General features: G+C 44.2%; 2 protein-coding genes across 3 annotated transcripts in view; one reads left to right on the top strand and one right to left on the bottom strand.

The window, feature by feature from the left end:
• rfx1b (regulatory factor X, 1b (influences HLA class II expression)) overlaps positions 1 to 24,895 on the bottom strand; it is a 44,269-nt gene that overhangs the window by 10,950 nt on the left and 8,424 nt on the right. Inside the window, exons 3-11 of one of the 2 annotated variants that reach the window (XM_063202674.1) lie at positions 17,173 to 17,279; positions 13,927 to 14,502; positions 12,515 to 12,612; positions 11,784 to 11,880; positions 10,958 to 11,203; positions 7,578 to 7,759; positions 6,781 to 6,900; positions 5,238 to 5,359; positions 3,812 to 3,930 (exon numbers count right to left, since the gene is read on the bottom strand). In XM_063202674.1, the coding sequence (XP_063058744.1) occupies positions 3,812 to 3,930; positions 5,238 to 5,359; positions 6,781 to 6,900; positions 7,578 to 7,759; positions 10,958 to 11,203; positions 11,784 to 11,880; positions 12,515 to 12,612; positions 13,927 to 14,502; positions 17,173 to 17,279 (1,667 nt within the window). The remainder of the gene's footprint in view (positions 1 to 3,811; positions 3,931 to 5,237; positions 5,360 to 6,780; positions 6,901 to 7,577; positions 7,760 to 10,957; positions 11,204 to 11,783; positions 11,881 to 12,514; positions 12,613 to 13,926; positions 14,503 to 17,172; positions 17,280 to 24,895) is intronic. The other variant, XM_063202682.1, reaches the window with a different exon arrangement.
• Positions 20,775 to 22,607, top strand: LOC134452338 (uncharacterized). The gene is made up of 2 exons (XM_063202692.1): positions 20,775 to 21,096; positions 21,395 to 22,607. Exon 2 carries the CDS (start codon positions 21,445 to 21,447, stop codon positions 22,540 to 22,542), a length of 1,098 nt encoding a protein of 365 aa, XP_063058762.1. The 5' UTR covers positions 20,775 to 21,096; positions 21,395 to 21,444; the 3' UTR covers positions 22,543 to 22,607.

Raw genomic sequence — 24,895 nt, 5'->3', positions numbered from 1 at the left:
GTCCAAGATGGCCTGCAACGCCACGCCACGCCACAGGAAACATCACATATCACATATATACATGGGTTTACACACATATCACGTCCACGATGGCCTGCAAGACCACCCATGCCACAGAAAAGATCGCACATCACAATGTTACATCAGTCTCTGATGGACATAAAAACATGAAATGAGTTTCATTTAAACCATTTAGACCCTCATCCTGCATTAGAATGCATTCATTCAGCTGTAACCACATTTTTATTTTAAAAAAAAACTAAAATCTCAAGAGCCTGAATGCAGCGTATATGTGTCTCCAGGCACCAAAGGTCAAACAACATGTACGAGTCATCAGGCTAAAATGGCTTAAACAAACGCCCTCTGGACCTCATCCTAAGTCTCCCAACGGCCCCCTTGACCTGCTCACAAGCCTGCCGATGCCCCCCTTAGTATTTTTATATCCCCGAAACGCGGAGCGTCGGGGATGTAATGGTTTTGCGTGCGCCGCGTCCGCCGCGTCCGCGTCCGCCGCCGCGTCCGCCGCCGCGTAAGGTCTTTCGTGTTAACGCGATAACTTTTGAACGGATGTTTGGATTTGTACCAGATTTTTTGGGTGAATGCTCTAGGGCAGGTTCAAGAACTGATTCGAGTTTGGAGGTCAACACTTTCAAGATGGCTGAATTGAAGATGGCCGAATTTTTGTTTGGTCCATAACTTCTGACCAGGTGGATGGATTTGTCCCAGATTTGATGTGTGAATGCTCTGGGGTGGGTTCATGAACTGCTTCGAGTTGGGAGGTCAACACTTTCAAGATGGCTGAATTCAAGATGGCCGAATTTTTGTTTGGTCCATAACTTCTGACCGGGTGGATGGATTTGTCCCAGATTTGGTGTGTGAATGCTCAAGGGTAGGTTCATGAACTGATTCGAGTTTGGAGGTCAACACTTTCAAGATGGCTGAATTCAAGATGGCCGAATTATTGTTTGGTTGTAGAGGGTTACTTGTGCACAATCCCTGGTGCTGAACAAAAAGACTACGTATTTTTGGAAAAAAGGTTCGCACACTTTGGATTTTTTTTTCTTTAAGTTATTTTGTCTTCTTTTTATTTATCCATTCATTGGCAATGACGTTTCGACTGTGAATGGATAAATAAAAAGAAGAAAAAATAACTTAAAGAAGAAAAATCCAAAGTGTGCGAACCGTTTTTCCAAAAATACGAATTATTGTTTGGCCCATAACTACTGACCGGGTGGATGGATTTGTCAGTGCGTGTAAAGACATTGACAATAAAACCAACTTGATTAGCTGTGGTTGTGCCACCAGATGTCTTGGCCCAAAAAAACATCACTGACCCATATGCTGAGTTTTTTTTTAACCTAGTAAAAGCTATCCAGTAATAGCAGAGGCCTATGGTTTTGACTTCCTGTTTCTCAACAACAGTCAAGGATGTGCCAATTTCAACTCCCCACCCCCACACCCCTCTCTCTCTCCCTCTCCCCGCCCCCTCCCTTCCTCCGCAACTCTCTCATCTGAAACTGAAAGCGGGAGAGGAAGTTCCTGTCGGAAAGGCAAGCTGAGCTTTTTCTGACTAATCTCGCAGTGCTCAAACACAGCAGAGCGGTTGGTCGGTGGCCATGTTATCAATAGTGAGCCATACATCACATACATACATACATACAATATGCAAACAAGGTGACCCAACATATGTATACTCACTTCATTGTAAAATCAATCTAAGGGCGTATTCAGACCAGGAAAGTCCGATAGTTCACTTTGTTTGGTCCGAACCTAATTTTAAAAATTTGGTGCGGGTGGCTTTCAGACTGTGTACATTTCAGTAAGCGGACCAAAATCGACAAGAAAGCCACGCGCCCTGAGGTCGTTCAGCTATTGGTCAGAAACGACACGCGCAACAAGTTAAGTAAGGCTATGTCCAAATAGGCCTACAAGCATCCAAAGAGTTCAGCGGCATGTAAAATAAACGTTCACGGCATGTATGGCATAGCGCTCACACGAAATATAGCGCAGACTATCTGAAGCTCATGACATGAAGGGAGTCTTCCTGAAAGCCAATTGATTGATCCCGCGAGTTGGGATAGCCACATTTTATCCGTGTTTCTTTCTTTCTTATAATGTTATATAGCGTGCGGGCGAGATGGCTGGTTTAGTCATCAATATTAGGATAACCACCTCCCTGCAATCAGTGTTTTACACTTGGAATGTCTGGGAACGACGCAAAACAGGCTCAGTGTGAAACATTGGTGATCTAATTTCAGGCACCACGCCATTCTTTCTTCTCGAAAATAAACTGCACTGTCATTTGGATACGTTTGCATTGGAATATTGGCTACCATTTGCAGCAATATTTCCCGCACTCCATCAAGAAAAAAGTAACATGATGAGCACGGGCATATCGTTTTGATCATACAAACTTGCCAACATGCGACCACAGCGGGTAAATTAATGAATTACCTTCGTTGTCTTCATCACAACTTCTTCAAGTAGGCTAGCCTACATCCATCCAACGCACAGCTAGCAAGCCAGGGGGATAAGTGCCAACGTCGTAATTATTGCTATCATTATCAGAATCCATACTGTGCGGACTACAGTGTTTTCTTCCGTTTCTTCAGTAGATGCTTTTCGGATTTGCCCCAATCAACATTTAAAATGCTGTGATAGGTAAATTAACAGTCTCTTTTTCCTTTCCTGTGCTCCACTGACAAGCCATCCTCATTGAAAATATGAATGACCGTAGCCTGCGCCCACGATTGCGATAGTTTAGGCTATTATTTTATTAATATTAATATTGTTGCAAACAAACCACTCTGTCGAATTTACACCAAAGACATGGACATGACAAGTTGTGGAGTTGCTTTGTTTACACTCTGTTTCCCATGAATCTCGACAAATGACGGAAGCTCCCGAGGCACAAAAGAGCAAAAAGTCTGGGATTAGGTCCGGTCTGCTTTCACACCTCCAAAAGGTCTGCACCAGGGCTTGTTTGATCCGGACCAAGTCTGACCTTTCAGCTCGGTCTCGGTCCGCTTGTTTGGTCCGGACCAGGATTCGCTGGTTTGTATTCAGACCATCCCAAAAGGTCCGAACCTGGTCCGTTTGGTCCTTTGGTCCGGACCAAACGTGGTAGGTGTGAATACGCCCTATATCATTGTAAACATTTTCCCAAATGTTCGGAGCCCACCTCTGACCCAAGAAACAATAATACTCAAATAAATTAATCAACAGCAGCACACACACAAATATTATTTTTGATTTTGACAAAATTATTTCAAGGCCCATTTGGAATACCTTCAGAGCCAACCAGTGGGTCTGTGCCCCCAGTTTGAGAATCACTGATCTAGAAGACCCTACTACTGCATATCTACAGCTTGTCTATATACAGTAGAGTAGTCCAGGGCTATTCAAACAGAGGCCCTGGGGCCTGCGGGGCCTGGGGTTCTGGCCCCCCTTAAGGTCAGAACAAAATGAAAACAAATATGTGTACTATCTGTGGCCATGCATAATTTGCGATCACTAACACTTCAGGCTGGAGATATCTCTACTATGCATTCACATGAGAGTCAACTCTTATCTAAACCAGTGTCATAAATAGACCATCCTAAGGCTACTAAGAAATAGAGAAGCAAATATCTGTTCTGTCTGGAAAGCTATCTGCTTGTTTCGCACCCTAACCTCGAACATTGTGGTGCTCGGAGTTACACAGATTCTTTGTTTGGCCCCTTCACTGGAGGAAATTTGAAAAACTGGCCCTCCATGACTTTTTAATTGAATACCCCATGATGCTACGGTGTAAGCCGCGTGTGTGTCTGACCTCGCAGTGTTCTCTGTAGAGCTGCTGGTAGGCTGCAATGTTGTCTATCGTGAGGCCCGCCGCCGCCACTTTACTCTCCAGCTCGATCACCGGGAACTCGGGCAGAGAGCGCGTCGCGTCTGTCAAAAAACAAGATGGCTTCACTGGTTAGACGGAAATAAATACAGTGCATCCACCTGTTTTTGTTTTTGTTTTGATTGGGGACTTTTTTGTGGCTTTTGAGTGCAAGAATGTCATTACCCATATGGTATATTGTGGTAGATTATGGTATGGTTGGTATATCAGGTATCATCTTGAAAAATGATATAACATGTTCAATAGCTGTTATAATTCTCTTCGACTTTCAGAAACAAATCAGATCTTATTCTGTTCTCATGTTTTCCTCATTTTTTCCCCTCGTCCTCTAATTCAGTAAGATCTGGCCTTCATCTCCAAATTCAGAGGAGATGCTGTCATATAAAGCCAGAGCTACATACTGTATATCATATCAAATCAATTGGAGACATTCCAAATATGTACTTCTGTTCTGGGCTGCTACTCATTTAACCCACAGAGGGTTTCCGCAGACATAGACCAGAAGGCTTTGAAACACTGCATCTGGCAAAGATGAGTCCTACAGCATTTTTCGCTGAACAGGGAAAAATAGGAGAACATGGAGTAAGATGCAACTACACAAATGCAAAGTGTGTGTATGTGTGCACGTGTGCACGTGTGTGTGTGTGTGTGTGTGTGTGTGTGTGTGTGTGTGTGTGTGTGTGTGTGTGTGTGTGTGTGTGTGTGTGTCTATAATGTGTAGTGTTTGCATGTGTGTGTGTGTGTGTGTGTGTGTGTGTTGTTGTTGTCGTCGTCGTCTCGCCCAGGAACTGCTGGTACTGCTGCACCTGTGTGTTTGTGCGTGTGTGTGCGTGCATGTGTGTGTGCATGTGTGTGATGTCTTTGGCTATGTCTCAAATCACGCACTTGTGTCAGTGCACTGACAGTCAGTGCACAGTGCACACAGTGCACTGAGGTCTTTCGTGCATAGTGTTGTGGAAAGATTTGAGCACTATGCACTGTGCCCTCGCTGGAAGTGACGGCTGGGCATGGCATTAGCTCGCCAAAATATCAGTTGGCTACTGTTTACAATGCACAGCGTCTGGTGCTTGTATTTCCATTTCCTTCACCCCAAAGGACAACAATCACACATACAATACTTTGGTTGGCATGAAAAGGTTGGTGTCCCGTCAATTTTTTCGCCATTCTTAGGGGATCATCCTGGCACTTTCAGTGCACTGGCTCAACTGAAATTTTCAGCGTGAGCGTCCTAGGCACTGAAACACAGTGCCCGAAGTGCCCAAAGTGCACAAGTGCGTGATTTGAGACATAGTCATAGTGTAGTGTGTTTGTGTATATGGTGTGTGTGTGTATGTGTGCTGGTGAGTCTCACCCAGGAACTGCTGGTACTGCTGCACCTGTGCGCTGATATCCGATAGGCTGCCGCCCTGCTGAGGCACCGCCCCCAACGACATCCCATTGGTGATGCCCTCCACCTTCTGCACCGGCTTTAGCCTATCAGAGACAAGCACAGCTCCCTCAAACCTAACTCATACTAAAGTCATATTCACATTCTGAATGCTTACTCAAACTATCTCTCTCTCTTTACCTCTCTCTCTCTCTCTTTACCTCTCCTCTCTCTCTCTCTCTCTCTCTCTCTCGCTCATTCACAGATCTCTCCCTCACATAGACGGACCGATAGAAAGACTCTCTCTCTCTTTCTCTCTCTCCCTCACTCTCTCTCTAACACACACACACACACACACACACACACACACACACACACACACACACACACACACACACACACACACACACGCGCACGCACAGACACACGCACACACACCCAGCCTCTGAAGGGTTCATCCAGAAACACACACAGAGTCTCTCTCTCTCTCCTCCTCTCTCTCACACACACACTGTCTTGGAAGTGTTTAGAGATAGAAACACACATACACTCTCTCTATCTCACAACCATATACCTGCACACACGCACACGCACACGCACACACACACACACACACACACACACACACACACACACACACACACACACACACACACACACCTCTGCTTGTGTGTAGTGTAGTGTAGTGTAGTGTAGTGTAGTGTGTGCACCTCTGCTTGGTAGTAGTGTAGTGTAGTGTAGTGTAGTGTAGTGTAGTGTAGTGTGGTGTAGTGTGTGCACCTCTGCTTGTGTGTAGTGTAGTGTAGTGTAGTGTAGTGTAGTGTAGTGTAGTGTAGTGTAGTGAATGCACCTCTGCTTGTGTGTTGTGTAGTGCAGTGTAGTCTAGTGTAGTGAATGCACCTCTGCTTGTGTGTAGTGTAGTGTAGTGTAGTGTAGTTTAGTTTAGTGTGTGCACCTCTGCTTGTGTGTAGTGTAGTGTAGTGTAGTGTAGTGTAGTGTAGTGTAGTGTGTGCACCTCTGCTTGTGTGTACTGTAGTGTAGTGTAGTGTAGTGTAGTGTAGTGTAGTGTAGTGTAGTGTAGTGTGTGCACCTCTGCTTGTGTTGTGTGTAGTGTAGTGTAGTGTAGTGTGTGAATGCTTGTGTGTAGTGTAGTGTAGTGTAGTGTAGTGTGTGCACCTCTGCTTGTGTGTAGTGTAGTGTAGTGTAGTGTAGTGTAGTGTAGTGTAGTGTAGTGTAGTGTAGTGTGTGCACCTCTGCTTGTGTGTAGTGTAGTGTAGTGTAGTGTGTGCCTGCTTGTGTGTACTGTAGTGTGGTGTAGTGTGTGCACCTCTGCTTGTGTGTAGTGTAGTGTAGTGTAGTGTAGTGTAGTGTAGTGTAGTGTAGTGTAGTGTGTGCTTGCTTATGTTGTGTAGTGTAGTGTGTGCACCTCTGCTTGTGTGTACTGTAGTGTAGTGTAGTGTAGTGTAGTGTAGTGTAGTGTAGTGTGTGCTTGCTTGTATTGTATTGTAGTGCAGTGTAGTGTGTGCACCTCTGCTTGTGTGTGAAGGGCTGCTGCCTCATGGCCAGGTGCTGCTGGTCCTCCATCAGCCTCAGCAGAGCGGAGCCGGCCTTGATGCGCAGGCCGTAGTAGTGGTACTTAGAGTTGCCCCTGGAGGAGAGGAGACACACACACACACACACACACACACACACACACACACACACACACACACACACACACACACACACACACGCATACACACGCATACACACGCATACACACACACGCATACACACACATGCATACACACATACACACACACAAATGTTACATAGTGGTACTTAGAGTTGCCCCTAGAGACACACACACACACACACACACACACACACACACACACACACACACACACACACACGCATACACAAACACACACACACGCGCATACACGCGCATACACACACACAAATTTTACATAGTGGTACTTCCAGTTGCCCCTGCAGACGCACGCACGCACGCACGCACGCACGCACGCACACACGCACGCACACAGTAAAGACATGCACATCTTGTACGCACACACACAGACACACACGCACACACACAAATAAAACACAGACACACACACATTGAATCCGAAACAGAACCCCGGAGGCGCCGTTGACTGTGTACATGTGTGTGTGTGTGTGTGTGTGTGTGTGTGTGTGTGTGTGTGTGTGAGTGAGTGAGTGAGTGAGTGAGTGAGTGAGTGAGTGAGTGAGTGAGTGAGTGAGTGAGTGAGTGAGTGAGTGAGTGAGTGAGTGAGTGAGTGTGTGTGGGTGCGCGTGAGTGCGCGTGGGTGTCCATACCGTGTCCCCAGTCGCCTGGTGCGTAGCCCCATGAAGACGGAGCGTATGAGCTTCCCGAAGGAGGCGGCGTTGACGGGCTCCAGCTTGGCCTCCTGGCAGTGCAGCAGGTAGTGGCAGTACAGCGTGCAGCGCGGCAGAGACACACCCTCCGCCGTCTCATAGTTATCCAGCAGCCACTCCACCTGAATATACACAAACATACATATACAGCATATATAAACATACGCCATATGTACTAATTTAATATAACATAGAATTAGACAGCCAGGTAGTGGCAATACAGCGTACAGAGACATATCCTCCGCCGTCTCATAGTTGTCCAGCAGCCACTCCACCTGAATCAGAATATACATTTACAGCATATATAAACATACGCCATATGTACTAATTTAATATAACATAGAATTAGACAGCCAGGTAGTGGAAATACAGCTTGCAAAGACACGTCCTCCGCCGTCTCATAGTAATCCAGGAGCCACTCCACCTAGTTATAGTCAAGTCAATGTGCAGTAAAAACTAAGATACGGATACAGACTGATACTGATATAGGAAAACAGTGATGGGCATAAATTGATTAATTAGTTACAATCTAGGGCCACATAATCAAAATGACCGGGTGATCATTCATTTAACCAGGTGATCATTAAACCAGCCAATCACCTGGCTGCGTCGGACAGGTAAATCCAAGTCATTTGGAATATGTGGAATTGGATTGTAACTAATGAATCTGTTTTGCCCATCATTGTATAAAAAGACACATCAAATGTGATCTACTACAAATGTAACAACATAATATTGAACAAAGGCCCTCTACCACATACAATGGAGTGTAAATACAGTACATGGCAGCAATATGTGTATCATAGTAATGCCAGTGGACACACAGACTTGCAATAATATGCCCTTTTGTAGGCAAAAGATCCATGCAATTCTACTTCCATTAATTACGATGCGGCTTAAAGCGGAAATGCGCGAAAACGTCATGCAATATCATGAGAATATCACATTTTATCCAAACTGACTTCAGACTGGAAATGGACTTTGTAATATGCCTTTTCTCTAATGACCAAATCATGTGTTTCTTGCTCATGCAAATACTGTGTATGACCACTGCAGTGCCAACTGAATGTTTGACTTGGCAGTATGACAGCTTTGGTAACCAATTTCTCAGTCTCAGTGTTTGCACAGTACACGGTACAGTACAGTACTTTGACTTTTGTAGTGCAGTGTCTGATGATTAGAAATCAACTAGTACAGAGAAATCTGTCTATTCAAACGTGGTCATTCAAATGTGAAAATGCAGTATGTGACTTGGGGGGGGGGGGGGGGAGACGTTTGACTGTTCCCATATGAAAACTAGCCAACAACAGGTTGCTTAGTAACAAGAAGGAAGTCAACAAAATCTGAGGCGCAGCGTGTGACTGGGCCTTGAAAAAAAAGAGAAAAGAACAGGATGACAACCTCTACATTTTGTTGGGTGCGATAACAATGTAAAAAGAGTCTAATTGTAAGAAAGTGAACTTTTTGGAGACTCCGACTCTATTCAAGAACAAACTTGACTCAATACAATCTGCAACTTTGTTTTTCCGCCATTGTATATAGAAGCAAACGATTTGACTATTTTTTTTAATGGTCGCTGGAGAGAAACAGGAAATGTGGGTCTTTTTTTAATGCCAAGACTGCTGTGGCACAAATCAGATATGTGCAACATGTCAAGCTAAAGAAAATTAGATTTGGGTGACTTCAAACTGACAGCCTAAGTGTGTTTACTGTAAGCCACGCACAGATATCTCATTCAATTTGTCTGCTGCTGGCGTGTTGGTGAACGGCCTAAATGTAGTAAGACTCACAGTGGTCCGAGAGCTGCGAGTGCTGTGGGTGTGGGTGCTGTCTGCTGTTAGAGAAGTACAGTATAGTAACGTATCACCCAGTGAGCGGACGGAACGTCTTCTGATTGGCTGAACAGGTGTCCTTTATTCCCCGGTAGCAGGACACCTATGATGTCATGCGGGCGTGAGGGCGTCAAAGTTGCTTCTTTTCTAACTTTCTGGCGAAGTGCCGTTACTAGTTATATCGCATCTGGTTGTCTAGTCAAGACCGCATCGTTAGTTCTATCGCATCAGGTTGTCTAGTCAAGACCCCGTTACTAATTCTATCGCATCTGGTTGTCAAGTAAAAAACCCAGTCGTCAATTCTATCGCATTTGGTTGTCAAGTCACCCCAACATTCTGCGCGCGTCCTTATGCCTCCGATAGAAGTGCGTCTCACTAGATTAGGAAGTGGTGCCCATAGCAACGTACCAAGTGCAGTGGTGAATCTACTTTCTCACGAAGCCTTAGATCAACATATTAATAAATTAATACTTAAATGCTGGTAACTGGGTGATAAGCGGAATAGCGGCCTTCGAGGTGTCCCGATATCAAGGGAAAATGGATGGCTGCGCCGTCAGGCTAGTTAGAACGCCTCGTCCATTATTTCCCTTGATATCGGGACACCTCGTCTGCCGCTATTCCATACGTATCGTAATTTCAAGGCACCAACTCAAACTAGTACCTCCCGTCTTTGTCTCTTGCTTGTGCCCTCTTGTCTCTGGCTACGTTTATTAGTATGGTGGAATCAAAACAGAAGATGCACAAGTGGCATCTCGTCTTCAATCTTTTAGATGCCTTTTACACAAGGAACTGCTGGTTTGGTTAGAGAATTAGTGTTGTATCTAGTGCGGTTTGGTGTCAAAAACGGCGGCCTAGTTGTAAGAGTTTCAGTGGCCAGAGAGGTGCGAGTGGTGTGGGTGTCATGACACACATTGGAAATGTGTAACGTGAGAAAAAAAAACTAATATTGGATTTGGATGCCTTCAAACTGGCAGTCTAAGTGGGTGGCTTTCCATCAGAATGTACTGGTTAGAGAGCTGTGCTTAAAGGTGCAATATGTAATATATTTAGCCATTTCTTTCCAGAATTCATGCTGCCCATTTACAAATGTAACCCTTTTCATGAACTTACTGCACTTTGGTCATACTAGTAAATATTAGTTTATTATTGAGTAAATATTCATGAAAAGACCAAATTTGGCCAGAGGCAGCACAGTTCCAATGAGCAGCAAAGTTGCAATATCTACTCTGACCACCATCCTACACAGTGCACCTTGACCTGTGTTCCAGTACCCTACAGTCAGGGCTCTATATTCACTTTTTTCATCACCAGCCAAAATGGCTAATATATGTTAATCTTACTAGCCAAACACACACTCCACAATGGGTCGAAGTGGCTAGTAATTCTGTCTTTTCTACCAGCCAAACTCCAATTTTCACCAACATTTGGCCAGTTAGCTGGTGTTCATTTAAAGCCCTGCCTACAGACAGTGCGTGTGTTGAAACTCACGGTGGCTGGTGAGGCTCGCGTGGTGTGGGTGTAGCCCTGGCTGCTGCTGTTGCTTCCTGCTCCCCCCAGCATGTATCCGCCCGGGAGGACGTAGCTTCCTGCCCCCTCTCCCCCTCCTCCTCCTCCCTCCACCACCGCCGCTGCTGCTGCTGATGCCCCTCCTGCACTGCCACTCGAGGTACCCGTGCTACCCGCCATGCCAACCGTCACACCAGCGCCCGCACCACTGCTGCTGTTGGCCACGATCTGGTAGAATAATGTAGAGTAGGGCAGAGTAGAGAAGAGTAGAGTATAGTAAAGTAGAATAGAATAGAGTAGAATAGAATATAATAGAATAGAGTACAGTAGAATAGAATTTAACAGAATAGAATAGAGTAGAATAGAATAGAGCAGAGTAGAATAGAATAGAGTAGAGTAGAGTAGAATGGAATAGTGTAGAGTAGAGTTAAGTAGATTAGAGTAGAGTAGAGTAGAGTAGAGTGGAATAGAATAAAATAGAATAGAATAGAGTAGAATAGAGTATAGTAGAGTAGAGTAGAATAGAGAGGGGTAGAATAGAATAGAATAGAATAGAATAGAATATAGTAGAGTAGAGTAGAATAGAGAGGGGTAGAATAGAATAGAACAGAATAGAATAGAATAGAGTAGAATAGCCTTAATTGTCACTGTGCACACCAGAGCTATTCTGCTGTAGAGAGGCAAAGAACAGTAACTAACTGCATTTAGTCAAAGTTGAGTTTGAAATTGAAATGGGTCTTCATAGCGCCTCCTTTATCTTGTGACAAAGCCTAATCATGGCTCCCATGACAGGCAGGAGTGACGTTACCTGGGAGGCAGCGGAGGGCGAGCTCTCGTAGTAGGAGCCCGTGGCTGTGGCCTGAGAGTACAGAGACGTCTCCGAGTACGGATAGGAACCCGAGCGACTACGGAGAGAGGGAGAGAGAGGATGAGAGTGGGAGAGAGAGAGAGAGAAAGAGAGAGAGAGAGAGAGAGAGAGAGAGAGAGAGAGAGAGAGAGAGAGAGAGAGAGAGAGAGAGTAAAAAGAGAAAACAAGTGAGAGAAAGGGAGAGTGTATGGGAAAGAAAAAGAAAGTGAGAGAGAAAAGCATTAGTGAGAGTGCATGACAGAGAGTGAGGGATATAGATAGATAGAGAGAGAGGGAGAAAGAGAGAGGGAGAGAGAGAGAGAGTAAGAGAACAAGACAGGGAAAAAGTGTGTGTCTGTGTGTGTGTGTGTGTGTGTGTGTGTGTGTGTGTGTGTGTGTGTGTGTGTGTGTGTGTGTGTGTGTGTGTGTGTGTGTGTGTGTGTATGTTCGAGAGAGAGAAAGTAAGAGAGAAAGTGTGTGTATGCTAGAGAGAGAGAGAGAAGGAGTGTGCATGCGAGACACAGAGAGAGAGAGAGAGAGAGAGAGAGAGAGAGAGAGAGAGATAGAGAGGGAGCGAGAGAGAGAGGGAGCGAGACAGAGAGAGAGCGAGACAGAGAGAGAGAAAGTGTGTGTATGCTAGAGAGAGACATTGAGAGAGAGAGGGAGGAGAAGGAGGAGTAGAGAGTACTCACATGGCTCCAGTGAAGTTGGCGTCTCGTCCCTCCACATACTGCTCCTGGCTGGAGTAGACGTGCGGCACAGAGCCCTGCTGAATGGGCTGCTGCTGCACCTGGAGCACACATGCAAACACACACACACACACACACACACACACACACATACATGCATACACGCACGCATACACACATACACGCACACACACGCAAATACACACACGTGCACACACACGCAAATACACACACACACGCAAGCACACACGCAGACAGACAGACAGACAGACAGACAGACAGACAGACACACACACACACGCAGGCGCGCGCAGGCTCACACACACACACACACACACACACACACACACACACACACACACACACACACACACACACACACACACGCACACACACACACAAGCACGCACACACACACACACACGTATCAGTGAGAAGCCTGACATCCTGTCCCACCCCATGCATCCTGCTCTCCCCTCTGACCTCCTCTCCCCTGTTATGTCTCACACAGGAGAAATCTTCACTCCTTCACTTACATCCCTTTACATGTTCTCCCTTTAGAGCTATACTACACATAATACATTAGCAAAAATCTAGGAGATTCACCCTCTACACTCTTTTGGTATAAAATATCCTAAGGTATACAGGTTATAGGTTACACACAGTGGTTCTCAAACTTTTCCCATCATTACCCCCTTCGGAGTGTCTGGATCCCCCCCTTGCTTATTGGAGAGACAGGAAATCATTTCCTTGGGGGGAAAAGTACCAAAATCAGATGTCACACGCCCCCCCTGCGATGCCTCCGCGCGCCCCTAGGGGGGGCCTGCGCCCCACTTTGAGAAACACTGGGTTACAGTATACAGTAGCCAAGTGACCCTTGTTATGGGGACCGGGAACTTTGCTTTGCGCACTGCTGTCCCCCCTTTGCATAGTGCACTTTATATATTTAAGTGGTCTACTAAGGGCTCATCCCATTATCTAACCTCCTGTCCTCGGCTTGTGCTGGCGGCCACTTGCTTCGCTAGAAACAACAGTTTCCTTGCCGTCATCCTAGGGCCTAGGCACAACAACTTCTGGGGGGTGGGGGCTTTCCCCCATTTAACATGCCGCCGCTTGCAAATGAGATGACCTTTAAGTTGCGCTTCTGCTAGATATTGAATAATCGTTCTATTGTCAATGAGGTCTTGCCTCGCGAGAGGTTATGGGATGGACCCCCTAGTGAGCCTGGCCTAAGGGGCCATAGGGGCCTTACCAACAACTAAACACAGGGCCCCAGGGCAAGACACTGACAGGGAGCCCCCATATGGCAGGCTAAATTGACAGTAGGCACCATCATCAATACAGAAGGGCCCTGGGCCCTAGGGCAAACGCCCTGCTCGCCCCCCTCCGTATAGCTACGCCCTTGGGGGCCTTACTCTGAGTGCTGTGGTGACGTCGGCCATGCTCTCGCACAGCAGCACGGGGGCCAGAGTCTCCCCATCCACAGCCAGCATGTGCACCGGCACCTGGAGCTGCACCGAGAGGGGATGGGGGAGGTGCGGGTGGGGGAGGTGGGGGTAGGAGGTCATGGAGGAGGGGTAGGAGGAGGAAGGGTGGGAGACGGGGAGGAAGTGGGGGAAGTGTGGGGTAGTGCCGGTGCCGGTGCCGGTGACCGTGGTCGGGTCGTGATGGTGGTAGACCCAGTCGCCGGCCCCTGCTGCGGTGGCGTACAGCCAGGGCTCGTAGCTGGCGTGTAGGTGTGCCGCCGCCGCTGCCACGTGGCCAGCTTTCTTCCCTGCCATGCCCTGGTCCTCCTCTTTCTTCTCCTCCTCCTTCTCCTTCTCCTTCTCTTCCTGGTTCTGTTCTGCGTGCCTCCACCTGTCTGCACCTCCTCCTCCTCCTCCTGCTCCTCCTCCTGTACCTGAGTCTCCTCCTGAGTACCTCTGTATGCCTCTGTCTGTCTCTGTCTCTAGCTCTCCTCTCTGCTGCTGCTGCTGCTGCTGAATACTAGCCTGCCTCCGGACATACACATACATTACACACACGGTCAGCATCACGTGTGTTGGGCGCTGGTTAAACGTATGCAAATATTTTTACATGTGTGTGTGTGTGTGTTTTGTTTGTTTAGTTTCAGTGGATTATCTAAAGCATATGCATTGCAGTACAATAGTTACCAATTACTACCGTATTTTTTGGACTATATGTCGCTCCGGAGTTTAAGTCGCAACGGCCCAAAAATGCATTTTGAAGATGAAAAAAACATATATACGTCGCACCGGACTAATCGTCGCACATTTTTGAAAGGTTATTCTATCCATGGAATCTATGTTGTGATAACTGGCGCATGGTAAGCTGCTGCTCAAAGACGGCATTGTTTTATAAACCAGCATCTGAAGTGGCAACGCATTCAGAGGTGATGGTAATGCACCAACTAAGATGGTTTGCCAACCGCCATAAAACCACAAAAAGAAAAAGAAGCAGTGATAACGCGCCATGTTGCCCTGTAGTCAGAACAACATTCAATTGTCGGCATTGTTTTGCGTTTGGACCGTGGGAGGGTTCGAGGCAACTTTGTTCCGTCTCCAGAGCACGCCTTTCTTTACCCCCTTTTCTGAGACTTCAGCCCATGACGGTATCAAAGGTGAGGGGGATTTCATCCATGTTGTGTAGCCTATGGTAGTGTCACCTTGTGCACGTTTGTCAGAAACTCGCGGAAATTACCAATTTTCACCTGGAAGTCGGCTGACTGTCTTTAATAACACAGACGCTCGTTCTCGGATAGAGAGGCGATTGCGTTGCATAGCGCTCCACGACAGGGGATTGCATTGCATAACGCGATAAATCCACGAGGTCCCTGACTTCCGCAAAAAGTCCTATTCATTTCTTTGGCAATGTCATGGAGCCCGTAACAAGACAGTTGACTCGCAGCGCGCGCGTTGGACACATTTGTCCTGTATTCAGCTCTTCTTCTAGACGTATCCTTGAACCTCCAGATACCTTTTTTTTCATAACATGCACATTTTCCTCCGCTTTTCTCCAGTCCCCAAACAGTTTTCCATTGCATCCAAACTTTCGTTCAGCTGCCCTATTGCCATTTTCGGCAGCATATTTAATTACTTTCAGCTTGAACTCAGCAGTAGGCTATATTAACATCTTTTGGGTGGTATATTTCTATTCAGTCGGCATTGTAAATGCTATTTTTTGTTGTGGTAAGTTGTAAAAAATGTTCTATCATTAGGCAACACAACATAGGCCTAGTTGCGCACATAATGCTCTCCAGTGGAGAAAAAAAAAACAAATATGTCGCACCAGAGTATGTCGCATGTCCAGTCAAACCATGAAAAAAAGTGCGACTTGTAGTCCGAAAAATACGGTAATTAATTTATGGGGCATTAGCCATCATTGTACCACCTGACGTCAGAGACCAAAAAAAACGTCATTGACCCAGCTGTAAAATACATTATTCAAACGGATACTTTGGGTCGGAGATTTCATCATTGTAAGAAATACAATAATAATAATAATTCTCAAGTTCTCACAAAGAACAAGTCTCTACACCTGTTTTTTTTCTTGCGTTCTGTCTTGGCGTTCTGCATGAGCCACTGCATGTAGTGTGGCAGCATAATGTAAAAACATGAACAGAGTAGCCTGTTACTCTACCTTTCGGTACAGCACTGTTTGGTTTGGTACAGGTCTGTTCGGTTCGGTCCAAATACAATACATTTTACCTTTACAGGCCTACTAGTTGCCTTTTGCAGCTAACAGTGCGCTTTCCTGGATGACTGTTACCAATAGGAATTCTGGAAATGAAATTGAAAGGGTGAGAAGGTTCTGAACGTTGGCTTGGAATCTCGGTTGTCAATAAGGACACGGACAAAAAAAAAAGTCGTGGCACTGCACGATTGAGCAGCTATTGAAAAATAGGTCACTTCAATACACGCTTCCTGATTTCTGCAATGCAAGCCACATGAAACTGAAGGAATGGTCATACAGCACATCAGACACTCTCTGATACTGGTCTTTGACATGATCTTAGACGGTCTGAAATGTTTATCCAAAACATTAAAAGAAAAAAAAATGTTTCATGAGACCGACCCAGTATTGTCAATCTGTCGCTGTTGGCAAAGTAAATAGTGACCATGTTCCTAATAACTACTTTTTTACACGATAAACTCTGTGTCTAATGTGTGCTGCTAAAAAGAGGAAGGAGTCTTCTTAACACAAGTTTTAATTCACGACGGTTCGACTGAAGTCAACCGGACACCAAGTCTACACTAATGATTAGTACTACAGTGTTTCAAATGAGGGCAACACTGACAGATCTACCGGTAATTACACAAAGATCTACTAACAGCTTCCTGCAAATGACAGATAAAGATCTCAGCAATATTGCAATAACAGTTCATTTGCAAGTCTACATGGAAGATAAATCTAAAAGCTCTGAAAAGAAAAAAAAACCCAACCCCAAAGTGTTTTCTAGTGTGCAACACTTGTGGTGTGCATGCATGTGTGAGTGCATGCAGTGGTTAATAGTGTGGGATCAAACCTGCCGATCTGCAAAAATAATTTCCGATAGTGCTTGGATCTCTAGTATGTGTGTGTGTGTGTGTGTGTGTGTGTGTGTGTGTGTGTGTGTGTGTGTGTGTGTGTGTGTGTGTGTGTGTGTGTGCGCGTGGTCGTACCTGAGCTGTCTGCACCTGCTGCACCACCTGAGTGGGGACCCCCGTCTGCACCACTGAGGGAGGGGGGCTGGAGTCCGACACAGAGTCATTGGAATGCAGAGAGCCCTCTGGAGACACAGAGAAGAGAAGAGAAGAGAAGAGAAGAGAAGAGAAGAGAAGAGAAGAGAAGAGAAAGGACATGAGATGAGATGAGATGAGATGAGATGAGATGAGATGAGACGAGATGATATGAGAGAAGAGAAGAGAAGAAAAGAAAAGAAAAGAAAAGAAAAGAAAAGAGAAGAGAAGAGAAGAGAAGAGAAGAGATGAGATGAGATGAGATGAGAGAAGAGAAAAGAAGAGGAGAAATAGATGGAGATGAAAAATAAAGATAGAGAAATGGAGATAAAGAAGAGAGATGGAGAATGGAGGTGGAGAAGGAGAAGAACATTACAACATGAAGACATGTGATAAGACTCCCATCAGATTGTTGGACTGTTCACCCACTAATAGGAAACGTGTGCCAGGGTTAGAGCTTTGAGACTGGTTAGTCTTACCCTACTGATGATGATGTGTTGTTGCAATGATATTCCTGCTCAGTACGAAATGAATCGCAGGTGCAAGCAAGAGAGACGGAAGAGGGGAGAGTCACAGAGTTTGGAGAGATGGAGAAGAGAGTCAGAGATAGAGGATAGGGGTGGAGAAGAGGAAGAACATGAGATCGGTTCCTATCAGACGTGTCCATCACGACCTCAAGACCAAACAACGCAAGAAGAACATGAGAATGGGACCCGACCCGATATCAATTAAAAATCAGGACCAGGAACACTTCAGAGAGTAACAAGGTCAAAAGACTGACGTCACCCTTGAACAGCCTTCTAGTTTGTCACCAACATACACATGGACCGACCGACCGATATGGCCGCGTATAGACTCTCAGTACACAACTAAAAACAAAAACCACTCCATGATTTCCTGTCTTTTTTTAGAGAGTGCGCTCAACTCCCAACTATTTCATACAAGGACTTTGGGTGCGAGCAAACAGCAAAGTTCATATTTAGTAGAAAATCTCGGGTGTACTTCTTGTATTTTATTCAAGTGGTTTAGCATGACAGACAGTTTCGGCCAAAGCCTTCTTCAGCGTCTTTATATTTCATACTTCTCATACATTTCTGTGAATGGACGCATGTTCCTCACGTCTGCAATTGTAACGCCGGCAATAAAGCTACTTGATTATAAGCAATAAAGCACTTGCTAGTCCAGCTCAACTATCTCTATCTGATAGCCTTTTGGGTTAAAGATATATATATATATATATATATATATATATATATATATATATATATATATTGGATCAAAAAAGTTGCAGGAGTTTCTGTAATGTTTCTATCTATTTCCGTTTTCTTACTTTCTACAGGTAGAGTTGACACCTTTACCGATACACAAGACGAAAAAAAAAAACGTTCAAACAGAGACAAACAGGTGTGCAACAACCAAGCTCACTGCACAGTAAAAAAAAACGCAGTGCTTATTCAACACTTAGAGACAGTTCTCTGGGACCAAATAAATTGAAGTTAATGTTAAAGTGACTCTCTAAGTGTTGAATTATTACTGCATTTCTAGCTATGTACCGGTACTCTACTAGCCTACAATACTCACTGTACACCCCATCGTAACACACTGTAAGATGTCAAATCGACTCTTCGAGTGTTGACTTAACACTGCATTTCTAACTGTGTACTCTACTAGCCTACAATACGCACTGTACACCCCATCGCAATACACTGCAAGATGTCAAATCGACTCTTCGAGTGTTGACTTAACACGGCATTTCAACCTGTGTGTAACCTACTGGCCTCCAATACTCACGGTACACCCCATCCAGACGGTAGCAGCAGCTGCTGTAGAACATGATTTGTACAGGTCAGTCAGCTGAGCAGACGCACAGTTGCCACCAAGGTGGGCACATCAAAGACCAGAAGGTGACGGAGTACGAGGGAGCAGGCAAACACAAAGGATGCTTCTGTTCTGTGTGACTCTCTACCTCTCTCACGCGCTCTATCTCTCTCTCTCTCGCTTTCTGTCTTTCTCTCTCCATTTCACTCTTTTTCGCTCACTCTTATAGGGTGGCTGGCAGAAGGACGGCTAGCCTTGGACAGCTAATCTCGGCAGATGGGCAAAAAAAATCCCCCTTTTGGTAAACATGAGTATCAGGTGGAGAGAGAGGCCGGGAAGTGAAGGAAGAGAGAGAAAACGAGGGAAGAGAAGAGCCATAGTGTAGTCTTTTAGATGAGAGGGTGAGAGATGAGGGGTGAAGGGGACTAAGAAAGAGTAAGTATTGTAAGGAGAATGACAATTTGCACACCAGAGATGAGAGAGGATAGACAATTGAGTGGTGGAAGAGGGATACATACGCTCATGGTGAACAGGGAGAGAAAGACAGATGTCCTGTTCCAATATCAATAGATCGCCCTCTCCGCACTTTGTTTGGGCAAAGTTCTTCTAGTGTTAGTCTCTTAACCAACCCACCCTAACCTCAGCTAAGCGTAATGTAATATTATTATTATTATTATTAATAATAATAATAATAATAATAATAATATTTTTTATTGCTAGAGAAAAATTGTATGAATTATTATTATTTCACATTGACATTCACAAGTTTTGGCACATTTTTGTGAGGAACATGAATCTGTAGATAAACAAACAAACGGACAAATAAATAAAAACATTTATTATACAATACTCAGTCCCTCCAGTTTTATACTGATCAGCTGTTGAGTAGTAGACAAGAGGGTGAATTATGTGGGGGGAAAGGAGTGCAGAATATTGTAGGGTCCTCCAGTTGAGGATCAATGTATCAATGTTGCAATTTAGCGGGAGAAGCGCACTCCTGGACTGGCTCAAGCAGGGTAGGCCTACTGGCTTTCTGCTGTCTCTCTTTCTCTGCATCCCTCAAACTCAAAAACATACACGCATTGATTTAAAAAAAAATCACAAACAGGGTGAAGGGGGTGAAAAGGAGCTGTAATTAAATACCGTCACAATCCATCTGGTGATACCAGGCGTCAACTCGCGTGCTCGAATGAACAAAGAGAGCGCGCATACTCGGCTCTGAATGAAAATATTATTACAAGTTACCCACGACATGGCAAAATCGCACAACTGATTACCGATAAACAAAAGTTACGTCCAGCCTACCAAATAGGCTACATCATCTTTCACCCGCATAGTTTTGGTGATCGGGACGACTTATTTATTTCTCTCCTTATTTTGGGTTTTAATATTTTTTTTTCCGAAGCGCAATTTGTCAGGGGTTGAGGGCTAGTTAGCTGTGCCAGAATGGATATCGCATGCCACTGCGAACACAATTACCGAGTTTTAATGCATCACCATTAAAGCAAATACACAATAGATATAATCTTTTACGAGTTATTGAATCACGAACGACGCACAAAACCTAACCAGCGATTTTATCTTTATCATAGCCCAAAATACATTAGCGAAGAAGATGAACAACACAGCCGCGTCAATACAAAATTACGACACAGATTCAAGATTAGATACAAAACGTTTATTATGACTAAGATATTCCAAAATGTAATTCCCCTTGAGAGACGTCCACATGTTTTAAATTTCTGCAAAGTTTGGCCAATCAGATTCTTATAAACAGACCAAGTATGCACGACGGTGTATTTTCTTTTCTTTCTTTTTTTTCATTGCAATAAAGAGGATGACAAAGACATGACATAACAATAAGGCACACAAGGTCAAGTAAATACAGTAAATAACGACGGTGTATTTTCAAGTACCTGCACATCTGTATTATGACATCACAGCAGCTGATTATCAACGTTCCAAACGTCCCATGGTAACTGCGATAAACATACGAAATTGATCATTTCTGAAAAGCGTTTCTATGAATCAGCTGCGTTTTGATTTGCGGTGAGTATTTATATTATATTATTATATTTTAAGTATTTATATTATATGGTTTAAACAATATATTAATCATAACTATACTGCACTACATGGCTATAAATAATTCATCTGGGTGACTGCTTTGATTTTGATTTAACTGAATCATTTTTTGATTGAATAGCCTCTTTAATCACTTTGTGTCAGAGTTGTGAAAAATCTGAAGCAGATTATCGTGTTGTGTAATAGGCTTATGTACAGATTGGATGGCTATCATTTTTCTAAATCTCGTATCTGTCCTTCTCTCCCAATTTTCTCTCTTCAGATGTTTGAGAACTACCGGTAAATGAACTTCATGACCGTATAGAGCCCAGTATGGCTCGAGGAGCAGAGGGTGACTGCCCTGAGCAGCACCCCAAGAGCAAGAAGCGGAAGCGGGCACGTGCACTGAAGCTCTGGTTCTTCAGCTTGTTCCTGTGCTGCGTCAAAGCCCCCGTTGAGGACAATGTGGAGGTGGGAGAGATCCCCCAGAAGACCCACAGCGTCCCCAACACCACGACCACTGCAAGCCCTGACAACCCCCAGAAGGCTCTAACCCGCCAGGAGATTAGGAGGAGGGTGAAGGTGGGAAAAGCCAGGTGGGAAGAACAGAGGAGGAAGAAGAAGAGGGCCTGGTATTCTCGCCTTTTGCCAAAACTAAAAATGCCTAAACTAAAACTCCTGATCATTCCCAAAATCACAAGTCTTCCCAAAGCCACCAAATGTGTTAAGAAAACTGTGAAACCACCAAAGATAAAGAAAATCCAAGACGTTTCGACCACGACTCGACCACACATAGATGACTGTGCCACCAAAGGAAACCAAAGTCCCAAGGAAAAGTCTGCGCCACACTACCAAGATGACTGGCCCAAAGAACCAACAGCAACACCTAACACCACCAAGGAAGAGAGTGAGGCCTGCCCAGGGATAGTTGTGGAGAAGATGAAAAAGGACCCTAAAAGGCTTATCGATCATACCGACCTCGAGAAAACTCTAAAAGCCATGGAGGCGGTTGCAAACCTTGCTACTCGGACAGAGCTTCCCCAGATGCCAGAGCGATCCAAACGAGTTGTTACCTTTGAGGAGGCCACTCAAGTGTGCAGCAAGGTAGTGACAAAAAAACAAACCAAGAAAGACCTGGAGTGGCACTCTGAGGCAATTCAAGGATGCAACAAGGTGGTCGCGCGAAGAAAACAAACCAAGAGAGACCTGGAGAGCCACCCAGCTTTACCCAGAGCCTGGAGGGACCAAATCAGAAGAGCCGTAAAGAGCAATGTTGAACCAGGTTGCCTGCCCTTCCAAAAGAGATCCTTTGATTTCATGACACACATCAGCCAGCTGCTTGTGGTCATCATGATTCTTGTCTTTGCCTGGGTCTGTGCCAGCACCCTCAGCAGCACTGGAGAAAGTCATTCACCCAACACGACCAACTGAACACTGTGCTGAAATATGTCTGCAATCAAACAACACCAGCTGAACCTACCGGTACTTGAAGAATCTCTGGCTGAACTGTCAAAATAAATGTTTCTAATTTTTTTTAATCACAAGTACAGCCTATTCTCTCTTTTTTTACCCATTTCATAAACAGTGATTGTTTAGATAGTTATGGAGTAAATAAATAAATAAATGAACAAACAAATAAATAAATAGCAACACAGTTGGGAATAAAAGTAATAATCACTTTACTTTAATATCACTGTCCTATGGTAATAATTTCCAATAACCCTTGGCATTGCATTTGGTAATAATAAATTCAGCATACAGTCTAATTTAAAAAAATCTGCAAGATTAGTTAATAGTGTATAGCCTGAAATGGTGGTTTGACCAATGAGTACCCCATACCTTGTGGCTGGGTTTCCAATGAGAAAATCATAGGAATATCAGTTAAATTGGAGTTATGAAAGTAGTTTTGAACAGTTAGAGGGTATTGGTGCACATAGACGAGCACCTATCTATTTCTACAGAGCTTTCAGGATGCAGCTTACAATGATAGACCTGATTAACATAGGACTAAGGTGGTCAGTCAGACGGTCAGTAAGACAGCAAACCACCTCAGCACTGTTATATGTCTCTACCAGGACCCTGGGCTGCTCCCCCATGAGGACCCTACATTAGACTTTGTCGACTTCTACACTTTAGGCCCTACATCCTACTATAATAATAATTTTAATAATAATAATTGTATTTGTATAGCACTGTGTCATACAAGGCATGTAACTCAAAGTGCTTAACAAATGGGAAAAAAAACATTGTTAGAGATAGATTTAAAAGGAGAGGTAAAGAGGAGAGGCAGAAATAGCAGGGAGGCAGAGGAAGAAGAGATAGACAGAGATTGTAGAGTCATAAGGTCAACGTAGGTTAGGACCAGGATTCTTAGATGCGTAAGGTCCATACTAGGGGTGGGCGATATGGCAAAAATGTCATATCACGATCTTGTAACATAAAATCTCTATTCAGATTTTTTTATCACGATCTTCCATCGAAAAAAAAATAAATATAACAACGAAAACAAAAACAGGCATTTAATATACTTGGGTCAAAGACGTGCCAAATGGAATTGTCATTCAGTGTCACGGATACCTTCTGCTGACTGTAACTGTAAAAAACATGATTTTTAAATAGTTTCAAGTGAATGGATGACAGCCGAGGCTTTCATGAATTCACTGGAAAAAAAAATACATAAAAAGAGTCTCGTTTTTTACAGTTACAGTCAGCAGAAGGTATCCGTTACACTGAAGGACAATTTCATTTTGCACGTCTTTGACCCACTTGCAGTTTTTAATGAGCAATTAATTAAATGTAAACACATTGATGACACTCATTAAGTGCAAAATTGGAATACGATAATGTAAAGAATATAAGATGGAGACAACAACACTAAGGAAGTAGACATCACTCTGATACTTATAGTAAACACCCTCTTTATCTACGATTTCTGGGTGGTTGACGTGACGCCTTGTTTTTTTGTAACATTGGTTAAAAACCTACAAAACTGTTATTTTTCCTTCAAAAACAAAAGAAGATGTGGTAAATTATGTTTCATATTAGTCTTAGATGAGAAGAAACATTTTTGTTAAGATTTATGTAAAGGTTTATATGTCAAATATCCTGCGGTGTGACTGTAACATTAATGAAACCTGGAATATAACAGGGCTTTTTCTGAACGGGGAAATAGGGGCGCTCCACCCTCATACCTCCGTGGGTGCACCCTCATACTTTTATTTGTATATATATATATATTTGAGCGCCCCTAATAAATTTCTCATTCATGGGGGGGAACACCCCCATTCACCCCCTGTAACATGCCATGATGCTCCCTCATGCCAAAAAATCCTAGAAAAAGTCCTGTATAATATATATATATAAATTAACCAACAACATTTTGAATAATGTATGAAGCATTTGGCATGATTGCATAAATATAAACTTTATATTAAGATATGTGAATGTGAAAAAAACTCAAGACAGTAATATTAACTACAAGTTCAATTTCGTAACACAAATTGCGTCCTGTGGTCAAGGCCAACTACAAGGGTCTTGAAGACTGGCTCCTAAACAGTCATTACCTCAGTTATTGGAGAGTGCTGTGGAAGTTTAAGGTGACTATTAACCTCTTAGTATGTCTTCATATTGCAATGTTTCTGTCACGCAATGCTTAGGTTCATTTTATGGTGTCCTGTGGTGTGACTGCTCTTATAGAAGCAAAAAAAGTTGGCCATAATGCAGTGAATTTCCTGTGGTGTGACTTCATTTTCCTGCGGTGTGACATGATGCAATGTGTTGATGC

This window comes from Engraulis encrasicolus, chromosome 1, assembly GCF_034702125.1.
Source record: "Engraulis encrasicolus isolate BLACKSEA-1 chromosome 1, IST_EnEncr_1.0, whole genome shotgun sequence".
NCBI classification, from domain to species: Eukaryota; Metazoa; Chordata; class Actinopteri; order Clupeiformes; family Engraulidae; genus Engraulis; species Engraulis encrasicolus.
The sequence above is the reverse complement of the archived record's forward strand: the minus strand, read 5'-3'. Positions and strand labels throughout refer to the sequence as shown.